The sequence below is a fragment of the Dendropsophus ebraccatus genome, chromosome 9 (genome assembly GCF_027789765.1).
Source record: "Dendropsophus ebraccatus isolate aDenEbr1 chromosome 9, aDenEbr1.pat, whole genome shotgun sequence".
Taxonomy (NCBI): domain Eukaryota; kingdom Metazoa; phylum Chordata; class Amphibia; order Anura; family Hylidae; genus Dendropsophus; species Dendropsophus ebraccatus.
This window is the reverse complement of record NC_091462.1, coordinates 76,435,273-76,447,439: the sequence shown is the minus strand read 5'-3', so window position 1 is coordinate 76,447,439 and position 12,167 is coordinate 76,435,273. Positions and strand designations below refer to the sequence as shown.

The 12,167-nt window shown below is 34.6% G+C and overlaps 1 protein-coding gene across 4 annotated transcripts in view; it reads right to left on the bottom strand.

The window, feature by feature from the left end:
• RBFOX1 (RNA binding fox-1 homolog 1) overlaps window positions 1–12,167 on the bottom strand; it is a 218,106-nt gene that overhangs the window by 38,120 nt on the left and 167,819 nt on the right. For all 4 annotated transcript variants that reach the window (XM_069985398.1, XM_069985400.1, XM_069985399.1 and 1 more), the window contains one exon: window positions 7,959–8,023. In XM_069985398.1, coding sequence (XP_069841499.1) covers window positions 7,959–8,023 — 65 coding nt within the window. The remainder of the gene's footprint in view (window positions 1–7,958; window positions 8,024–12,167) is intronic.

Genomic DNA, 12,167 nt, shown 5'->3' with positions numbered 1-12,167 from the left:
GTCACCCAGTAAGTAACAAAGATAAAATTGTGGTGTGGCCTTTTCTTTGCAAACTGCACTGCCAATGCTTTCTGCTTCCCATATCTTACTTCTAGTATATTATGTTTTTATGTTTCTCATTCCCCTTAGCTTGAAAATGGAAAGCTGTCTTTACAAAATGGGGTGACAAAAATATTTGGTGTACATTTTTCTTTCCATGGATATTCACTAATATTATTGCCTTGTTTGAGGAATACATTGTTTTAATAGTAAAGTATATGATTTAAATTTGTATTTGTTTCATTTTCTTTATATTCGGGGGTTGTTGTATCTCAATATGTGTACTAAATGTAGTTTTGCCTAAATAACAATAAAAATATTATAAATAGGCTATGTTCACACAACGTCATAAAAAGAGAAATTATTTTATAGTTTATTATTTTTAGTTCAAAATGACATCAGTCATTTTGCTGTTTTGTTGGCTGTCACTAAAATGATGTAGCTGTTACTACATTATTCTAGTTCAGGTGGCCTTTGGGTGTGTCTTTCATTAAAAAGTCAATTGAATTTAAAAGTAAAGACGGTGAAAGGCTATGTTCACACAATGTTTTTTCAGCTCTGTTTAAAACGACGTCTGTCATTGTGAGTCTAAAATAACAGACGTCATTTAGCAGCCTGTCCTCACCTTTAATGTTTGCACATTATTCTAGTTTGGGATTACTAATTGCCCTTTGGGTGCAGCTTAATTGAAAAGTCCATTGAATTTAATAGTAAAAAAAGAGAAAGAACGGTGACAAAAGAAAAACTGTGTGAACAACTAATAAAAAACGTCCGCTGCTAGAAAAAGATGTCCGAAAATAATGATCATGTTCCTTATTTTGACGTCCGCGGTGTTAACGTCCGTTATCAATACATTGTGTGCATTAGACGTCTGTCTTTCCTTTCCTTGACTTCAATGCATTGGCATTGCAGTCGGTTAAATTGCGTCAATAACGGAAGTTTTTCAAATATCAAAATCGGCCGCTTTTTCTCTATTTTTGACGTTGTGTAAACATAGCCAAAAGATGGTGAAAAGGGAAGAACTGTATGTGAACAACTAAGAAAATAATGTCTATTTGTAAAAGACTTCCGCAAATAATTATCATGATTATTATTTTGACGTCTGCGCAGTCGTATTTTCTCTTTTTTTTTTTTTTTGTTAGCGTGAACATTGCCAATTATAGTTTTTCTTTCTTTTTTTTTAACCAGTTAACATCGATAATTAAACTGGACCTCACTAACCTGTAAGGCATGGTTATTTTGCTGATCCTAGCTAATGATTGTCTGTTTTAATTTTCCTTTAAGGTTAGAACAGAATACTGAAGTAACTACTGAACTCATTTGGTATTGCAATAAAAGCACTGTAATCTTTGGGGACTTAATGATGCACAAAAACTACTCATACTCAGGTGTCCCGATCCCTCACATCCACCATGCCAATGATCCCAGTGCCTAGTATTTTTGGCTACTTCCTGGTTGCTGATAACAGGAACTGCCCTATTCAGCCAAAGGCTATGTGCACACAATGTTATATTTCAGTAAAGAACAGTTACTGATCGCCATGAAATCAGCGTCCGTTCTTTACTGCAGGAGCAGCATTGCATTGAAGTCAATGCAATGCCGTCCGCTGTTTTCACACATTGTTATTTTAACGCCGGATTTCTAATGTACATGCTTATTACAGTATTTCCAGACACTGTTCACTGAACAGCGTCTGGAAATAAAAGCTGTTCACACAATGTAAAGTCGGCTGGCTGCCGCACTTTACATTGAAGTGAATGGTTAATTGATTTGCGGAAACACCCGACGGTGCCCCCAAGTCAATTATGAAGGAAGAACGTTCCTGCAGCCGAAAGAGGTGTCGGCTGCAGAAACGGGCTGAATGCATCCTGCCGGCCAGCAGGGACACTGTTAACATAGCCGAAGTCTGACCCTTAGTCAATCAATTACAGAGTAGGCAGTTCCTGTAGTGATAGCACTTGTTTAGCCAAGAAAACTGGGCACTGGAAGAGTTGATGCAGCAGCTGCAGGGGATCAGGGCAGGTGAGTATGCTTTTTTGTATTTTTTTTTTACCCCATCTCTTGCCTCATACATTTTTATACCTTTTAAATATTTAAAGGAACATATAGTAAATCGAATTACAGAAACGTAAAATGAAGTCCCTACACATTTCTAAATATTGTGTACTGTAAAAACTGCAGTTACATTCAATACATAATTGTTAGAATAGATTGGATCATTTTTCCAGCAGAAGCATGTGCAGCACATACGAGTCATAATACTGGACAACTCATCAGTGTTATTTACCAGAAACAGACATTCAAATGTGAACAGTTCATAGCCCTAAAAAAAAAAATGGAAATCCATCTCTAGGTGTACAGTGTGTATTGTCCCACACCTTTTCAGTTTTAGAAAGTCATTACAAAACATGTCGAAATCTCTGAACTTCATAAAAAAATCAGCCTTTGGATAATGTCATAGAGCTACATGTCCCCAAAGTGATATATATATATATATATATATATATATATATATATATATATATATATATATATATAATCAGGACAGATATTACCTTCTGTCCTTCACTGCACTGCAGATGAAGTGTGTGTTTTTCATACAATGGGGACTAATCACAAGCTCAGTTGTGTACACTTGCCAAATGACAGCTATATAGGGAGAGGTATATAATATACAGAATGCTCATTTACTGCCCCAAAACAATGTGCATCACAGTGGAGGTAACCATGTGATGCCATAATGTAGAAAATATTCAGTAACAGAAAACAACAGGAATCACAAAGCCATTACAAAGTAACAGTAAGGAACATAAGTAAACACAATGTGATGTCAGTTTTTTTGACTGAAATGTTGCTATTAGGTAACGAAGTGTTGAAGTAATTCTTATTTCTCTTATAATGGGTTTTATTGATTATACTATAGTTCTTGTGACATTTGATTTCCATGCTTGCTTTAGACTTTTGCACCATGATTGCTGATTGTATTCAGCATATATATAGAGAGAGATAAATAGAATCAATAATAGTAATAGTTAACATCTTTAAATTTGACCATATGTACATTTGTATAGGACAACATTGCTTAAAGAAAACCAAAATTAAACATGCATTTTCCCTTTGTATGCCAGAACAAAAACATCTCTTACTATCTGTAGATGCACAACCATTACAGTGAATACCAAATAACATGCAAAAAGGCTTGAACCCAACATTTTTTGTGTGCATAGTCACATTGAAGCAGAGCATCTGTTAAGTAAAAAAATGGGTTTGGAAAATAAATTTTACAAAATGTTTGAGAAAACCATAACATGCTTGCATAGCTCTTAATCTTTGAGATGGAATGGCAACAGATATGCAGCATTCCCTGAGCTTTGCGTATAGTGATCAAAAGCCACTATGGCATTCAGGAGAGCAATTTTATAATGCATAATGATAAAAGAGCATATCAATAAAGACAACAAAAACATTCTTACCTTCCTGACAAAGCATGCGTCAGCTATACATGCAATTGCTTTCCTTTATATTATGACTCGCCCTGTCCCACTAACCAAGGAATACTGCAAAGTATCCATGCACTGTACATTATCCATCATTCCACACAACATATACATATAATTTTGCATTCTTAAAAAAATACTAAAAAAAAAAAATTCAAAAAAAACTTTGTTGAGAAAATTTTCCCATGATCTACCAAAGATTAACGTACCATTTACCAAACTTTTGACATGTCATAAAGACATATCCAGAGTTTTCATTGGTCAGGGTCCGTGTGTTCAAAACACCACTTTTTATAAGAAGGAGCAAGGAGAAGCACGTGGCTGTGTGCTTCACTATGTGTATTACCACAATTTCTATCCTGTTGCAGGAGATGACCTTCATTACAAGAATACAGTATACAGTCTTCTCTTGAAACTGGACAGAGATTCAAGCAAAAAGGGTACATCAAGTGTACCTTAACTATTCTAATGATCAGTGGGGGTCTGAGCACCCAGGCACTCGATCAAAACTTTTGACATGTCTTTGTGACATATTAAAAATGTTGCTGTACGATAGGGATACTTTAAAAATAATATTGTATATTTGATCATCAACACTTTCAAAGTTGATGGGGTTGAGACAAACAAACAAAACAAAAACAAGAGTCCATAAAGTTCAATCTATAATCCTAATTTAAGGCTGTCACTCTTCCCACAGTATATAAAACACAATATAGGTATGTATACCCATCATGGGTCTGAATATCAATTTCCACATGACATATACAGTACAATGAGAATTCATAGATTTTTGTCTTTACTTTTCATGCACAAATGTGAGAAAATGGAAATGCCTGGATATATTGGGGGTAATCAAATGAGTTTACAAAAAATTATAAGAGAATAATATTATATAACTCTTTGCTATCTAGGTATGCAGTGTATATATTAGTTTTATTTTTTATAGCCATATAGCTTTATACTATTAACCATAGATAATAAAAAAATGGAGATAAAAATTGAACTGTGCAGTATATCTCTTGCTATCAGTTAAAATGAATTTTGAAACATAAAACATTTTTCCTAAATAACTCTGATATCCCTAAAATATTTTCTGAATTCTGATGGTCTATAAAACTGTGAAATCCAATTCAATATATCCAACAGATCCCACCTTGTCACCAGAGGTGGTTATGCATGGGAAGGTACACAGAGATGGCAGCCAGATTGATTTTTTTTTTAATACTGTATATAGAAAAGTAAAAGTTGGAACTAGCTCACAAAATAGTACAGAATACACTTGTGTGATATTAAACTCTTGTGCTACCTTTCACCTAAGTTGACCAATATGGCGGAAGTCTGTTATGGACACGCATGTTACATGAAACCTGTCACCACAATTGGGGGCACTATGCAACCAGCATATCTTTATGCAGCTGTGGTTTGGCATCTCAAAGTTGCCTACATCAATTCTGCTTTAAGTTACTATATTTGTTAATACTTACTTTCCCAAAGATGAGCTCAGAAGCCATTTCCAGTGAGTTTGGGGGCATGTGCATTGTGCAAATGATGGCATGAGCAGGACATCATACTTTCCCGCCCATGTGTAGTGATGTAAGATGTAATATTCTTGCCTTTACGAGTACAATGCACATACCACCAAGCACCAAGGCATGTAAATGGGCAAAATTAATGTAGTCAGCTCTTTAGCCAAAAACCACATTGGCATGTGGATTTACCCAAATTAATTTGTAAATGCTTGTTTACATATATATAGTTTTATTAGTAATCTTGGTAGTTTAAGGCTCCGTGCAAACAGAGCAAAAGCGGCGGAATTGTCCACCATGGAATGCCGCCAGCCTCCGTGTCATAATGATGTTCTATGGGAGGCTTGCGCGGCTCCTGTCTCCCCGCTGAAGAATGAACATGTTCATTCTTCAGTGCCAAGAGAGATGCGGTGCGCAAGCCACCCGTAGAGTGTTATTATGACACCGAGGCTGGCGGCATTTCACCGCGGAATTCCGCCACTTTTGCTCTGTGTGCACAGATCATTTTTAGAGCCGTTATTTTTAAAATACAGGCATATTTTTTCCTCCCTCAAACAAAAGTGTCAACATACCTTTACCTGTAAAAATGCATAGACATAAACAAGCATATCAGCACTTCTTAACTTAATGCAATAAAACTGATATGATTTGTAGTCTCACTTTGGGTTAAGTGCCCTGATATTGCCCTATTCTGAACAATATTTGCAGTCAGTCAAGCCTAAATGGTTTCATATTGGGTTAAAACTAGGGGAAAAGGAGGCCATAAAAGCAGAGGGATAAATCATAGAACTTGGAGCCCTGCACTGATCTAGATAAGGGAAGAACAAAAAAAAAAAAGAAAAAAATACTTTCTTACCTCACATAGTAGTGATCAGTAGTGATCTAATCAAAATATGTTACAAATATTTTTTTAACCTTATTTTCTAGTGTTTGTTTTAACAAAAAAAAATTGATATGTATGTTTAAGGCAAATCAGTATTAAAAGTTTCAAAGTGTCAGACGGTTTTATTTAACTGGTTGGCTAAAACTAACATTTTAGCTACATAAAAATTTACTTTACTTATATTATTTTAATTAATTATTGGGATTAAGTATATGACATTTGGAGTGAACTGATAATGTCTATTTCAAAACATGCAATAGTGCATTATTTTTTAAAGAAAATGCTACATTGTCCTATTGGGGCTTATGGTAAAAAGATGGTTATAAAAATAGGGACAATTGGGTGAATATTTACTTTACTTTGTATTTATTACTTGGATTCTCTATAATTGAAGGAGCTTTTCTCACCCCCCAAAAAATGTTGTGTAAACATAGCCTTAAATGGTTATGGTATTATATTAGGGTTATAAATGATTGTTTTATTAATATTTAAGTTTTAAATTGAATGACAATGAGAAGAAAGTTTATAAAATATTATTAAAATGTTATTAAAATATTAGAGGTGATAATAATAATAATAATAATAATAATAATAATAATAATAATAATAATAATAATAATAATAATAATAATAATAATAATAATAATAATAATAATTCTTCTTCTTCTTCTTCTTCTTCTTATTATTATTATTATTATTATTATTATTATTAGATATATATTTTTTTTAATTTAATGTTGCCTATTTGGAGGTTTACTAAATATTTACCAATACAATAAATTGTACATACAAGTTAAACTGAGGCTATGTTCTGTTACAAACTGAGGCTATGTTTTTACAGGAACATATTGGGAAAAGGGTCCAGTTTGTTATAGTATATACAGCAGTGCTTCTCAAACTGTGAGGCGGGCCTCACCAGTGAGGCGCCCACTAGTTGTTGGTGAGGCCCAGCTGGGGAGCCAGTTTTCACAAAAGTAACTATGATCTGCACAGTCCTCCAAAATCTCCATTTTAGCAACATTATTTATTTATTTCATACTTGCTTTATTATTACCTAGAGCTTGGGAGACAGGTGAAAGCTAGTCCTAGCATATTTTCAGCTTTTAAATGGACTTTCACCACAGATGGTGAGGCCCCAGCATCCTCTGATCAGTCTGGTGAGGCCCAGGCATTGCCTTGGTCTGTTGGGTGAGGTTCCAGTAGAAATAGTTTGAGAAGCACTGATATAAACAGTATAAAGATCATGATCATTATTAGCGACTGTCAGTATTATGAGATGGCCACCTTTCCCTTCTATGATCCCATAGTGGAAACATAGCCTGAGGCTATGTTCCAACGCTGTGTAAAAGAACATCCGTTCCGCCACTACCTACGGCTAGAATTAATGATGATAAACATTAATTCCATCGGTAAATAAGGTTAAACAACGCCTGTTCATGGCAGAATGGACGTTGTTTGTACAGCATGAAATATGTACAAAAGGAATATGTGAACCACAAACAAATAAAAATGTCTAAGAAATTAAAATATGTTAATATAGAATTTAAAGATATTTAGAGTCTTAAAGGAATAATAATGGAAATAACATTATATTATACCCAGTGCAGCGCTCTGAAGGGAAGGCGCATGAAATCATACAATACACTTTCAGGCCATGCACTGGGCTATCTAATTTTTACATGGAGGGCTTCATAAAATAATAGTTATTTTACTATTGTTTTTATATTGCCTCATAGTGCAAAAAGTTGTAATAATGGCTATTGAAAATATATTTCTTAGAAAATATATTTTTTTAATGAAATAAGAAGTATATTTTATGTGTTTTGTATCTGGAGGATTATGGTATATACTTGGCTAAATTTTAGCAGGATTTGTAAATATGCTCAAAGTTTGAAATTTAGGCATGATAAGGATGCATTAAATGTAACTTCTTGAACATTTGAGTACCCCGGTATAGCCTTAAACTTTAAGTGAACCAATGAAGCACATAAAAGTAAAATAAACAGTTCTTACCTGTCGCTATATGCAGCTGCTGTGGCTGTTGCAGGCTGAGCATATCGATAGGCAGCGTAACCACCCTAAAAAAAAATTATAAAAATGTTCAACTTTTTTTTTTTCAGTTGTTAATACAATGTTAAGTGTTAATGAGCTTATGCTAAGATGCAATCACATAAAAGTATTATACAATATTAATAAATTATAAATTAACAAATTATTATAAATCAAACATGTTAAAGTTTAACATTTGTAATAGAGAAGAGAACCAAGTGAATATGTCTGGAAACCATTTAAGAACTATAATATATGCTCAGTATTGTTAGGTGCAAGCATGAACCATAGAAATAATTGGTGGTCTTTTATTTTGTTGTATCAAGTGGTCCAACCTAAAATGTTAAGGAACAGGGAAGAGCACGGAGATCAAGCAATGATCAAACGACTAAGAAAAATGTGTTTGTAGGTCATTGATCGTATCCCTAAACTGACATAAAATCATCGCTAATTGTTGGCTGATCATTCGCATATCTTTTGGTGTACACATCATCCATTCATTATGAAGACCGTTTGTATACAAGAGTACCTATTGTAATTACGATCATAACTAATGACCTTTGACTTTTGACTAGAGATGAGCGAACCGGGTTCAGGTTCGAGTCGATCTGAACCTGAACATTCGGCATTTGATTAGCGGGGGCTGCTGAACTTGGATAAAGCTCTAAGGTTGTCTGGAAAACATGGATACAGCCAATGACTATATCCATGTTTTCCACATAGCCTTAGGGCTTTATCCAAGTTCAGCAGCCACCATTAATCAAATGCCGAAATTTCGGGTTCGGATCGACTCGAGCATGCTCGAGATTCGCTCATCTCTACTTTTGACCAATACAGGAATGCTCATTCATACTAAGTAATAACCTCTGAATCTGTGATACTAAAATTTTTGCAACACTAAAACTAATTTGTGTTTTTTTGGCTGTCATTAACATTTAACTTACTTTTTATGTAAGTAATTAAAGAATTTTATGATGAACCAATCCAAGGACACACAGAGCCGGAAGACAGCTTCTGTAACTACTGACCCCTATGCTTATACTGTAGCTCATTTCACCTCAATTTTCTTTATTCTTCGTAGTTTAAACCTATGGACTCGGCTCCATATATCCAGAGGTAACACAGAGTTGGCAAATAGTAAATTGTAGAAGTATGCTAAGTAGTCTAAGAGTAAGCACTTCACTTGTGTATATTGATGTGGGGAGTGGTAACAGATGAAAGAGTAATCTTTAACTTTTTTTTTCTAATAAATGGGGGGTTACCCTGGTTACCCACGCCTTTCCATCACAGGAACTATACACAACAAGACAAGTTTTACTTGTGTATTTGCTACTGCTTAAATCAGGTCACGGATTAAGGTGACAGCAGAGAGCACCATGTCAAACTGGAAATAAGACTCCACTTGCTACAGGGTATGCAGCAACTGAATGGAGATTTTAAAATATGTTATTTACAAATCTCTAAAACTTTCTAACACCAGTTGATTGATCCCCCCCAGAAGTCCCCCCTTAACCCCCAGATGACCTATTCCGTAAGGGTATGGATTGGGCACCTATGAGCAGAAGACCCATGCTATATCCGTATGCTGTTATGTGCTAGGGAATTATGAAGCAATTTCAGGAGCTGAGCATGCTTCATAGTGTTTTAAGACCGGATTCTATAAGCAGCTCGGCCCTCACTATTAATAATTGACTGATTGCACTGCTGCCTGTCATTAACCCCTTAAATGCCCTCAGTTACAGCATGATCTCTGAGTTTAAGTCTAAGTGAATCGAGCAGCTCCTGTCACTTAACAATCAGGACCCCCGCAATGCGATTGTGGATGGTCATGATTATTCTCCCTAATCGCCAGAGTTATACTTACCTCCATGCAGTCTGATCAGTGATATTCTTATAAAGCGTGCCACAGGTAGGCTCTATGTAAGGATTGCCGATAACACAATGCTGTGCAATGGCACAGCATTAAAAAGTGTAAACATATGGCAAAGCTTCCGCCAGTAAATGCTAAAATCACCCTTCTTTTACATTGTACAACTAAAACATGTAAAAACAATTAAAGAAACATACTATATATCATAGCGTGCGTAATTGCCTGATCTATTGAAATATAACTATATTTTTATACACATGAACAGTGTGAATAAAAAAGTTATATTTTTTATTCTAAGTTCACACGTCAAAATAGGAAAAAGAGCATCTGCTTTTTCTATTAAAAAAAAAAAATGTCTGTTCCTGCCATGATTTACTGTAAATGACTTGCATTTATGTAATTGGAATGACAGAGGTCCAATGCTCAAAATTGATGAATGATGTCTGCATGGACGTCAAAACAATGATCATGTCAATTATTTTCAGACGTCTTTTGCAAACAGTGGACCTTATTTTTTAGTTGTTCACACACAGTTTTCTTTTTTCACTGTTTTTTCACCGTTTTACTATTAAATTCAATAGACTTTTCATATAAAGACACACCCAAAGGCCCAAACAGCCGTCACTGTACTGATGGGAGGCCAAATAGTAAAAGAATCACAGCTCCAGCAAAAGTAGTAGTAGTAGCTTTCCGAAGCATATTAAAAAACACACAGGTTAAAATCAACACGTTGACGCGTTTCAGGGTCAATTCATGGCCATGAATATGGGGCTTTACCTGAAACACGTCGGCGTGTTAATTTTAATCTGTGTGTTTTTTAATATGCTTAAGAATTTTTGATATTTTTTCTACATTTGCTGGAGCTGTGATTCTTTTCTTATTTTGGATCCAGACCTGGGTGAACGGCCCACGCTATATCACCTGCTCCATTATAAGAGGGTCACCAATATACATCGGGACACATTCACATGGTGAGCTGACCTTTTTTCCTTGTTTTCAAATAGTAAAAGATCGGAAGTCATTTTAAACTCAAAATGACAGCCGTCATTTTAAAAGGAGAGGAAAAACATTGTGTAAACATAGCCATATAGTATATGATACTAATAAAAAAGTAGAGCTAATGGCACAAAAATAAAGCCTCAAATAGGCCTCAAATAGTTATTTGCAAAAAAAAAAGTTTTACTGTAAAAAAAAAAAGGTAAAACTATAGAAAAGCTATGAAAACATGACTGTTGTGTTTGGACTGGTGTATATAATAAACATGTCATGTCAGTTTTACCATGAAGTGCACACATGATGTACACACATTATGTACACATCCCCAAAAAGTTATAAAATTGCATTTTTCCCCATAATAAATATTTTTGACATTTTGTCATTCATTTTATGGTAAATTTAAAATTGCCATTACAAGGAGTGCAAAAATGAAAATTAGCCTTGTCATTTAGGACTGGGTCACGAAAGAGTTAGGAAGTTGCCCATACTGCTTCTATAATGGTAGCAGTCAACATTGGAAAAAATAAATGATTGTGTAATTTAGACTAATTTAACACAAAATTCATTATTCATAGTAAATTAGTAAGTGTAATCCTGTGAATTTCATGCTTTGTCATCATTCAGTAATATCTGTAAAAGCAGGCACAGCAAACATCACACTCAGTGCAGCTGCTGCACTTTAAGATAAATTACTTATTCTGGAGTGTGAAGGTAAATAAGTGTCAGTTTGTAATTTGCAAATTGGTGTCAATATTTTAATTCTGTTTATTTTTTTGTCAAATAAACATTCAATTATATGTAATAGTAATTTCACATGTTTTTTAAGCAGAGAACAAACAAAAATTTGTATTTCACAGAATTGTGTTTATTGGTGCATTGCTTTTTAACCTTTGAAAACAGTGGAGTTCCTTGTTCAGTGAACCACAATGTTATATCAACCATTTTAGCATGCAAATTAACATCAGAGGCCATTCTCGATAGATAAAACAAACACTATTTTTGTTTCTATTAGAACCTCCCACCTTAATGTCTGTAGGGATATACTTCCTCTATCCCGAAGACCTCACCGCAATAAGAACGATAAGAACTATGTCACTCATAGGCTATGTTCACACATTTTTTTCAGCTCCGTTTAAAATGACTTCCGTCATTTTGACTCTAAAATAAGGGACATCATTTAGCTGTCTGACCTCCCTTTAGTACTATGACGGCTATTGATTCATTATTCTAGTTTGGGGTTACTAATTGGCCTTTGGGTGTGTCTTAATTGAAAAATCCATTGAATTTAATAGTAAACATGGAGAAAG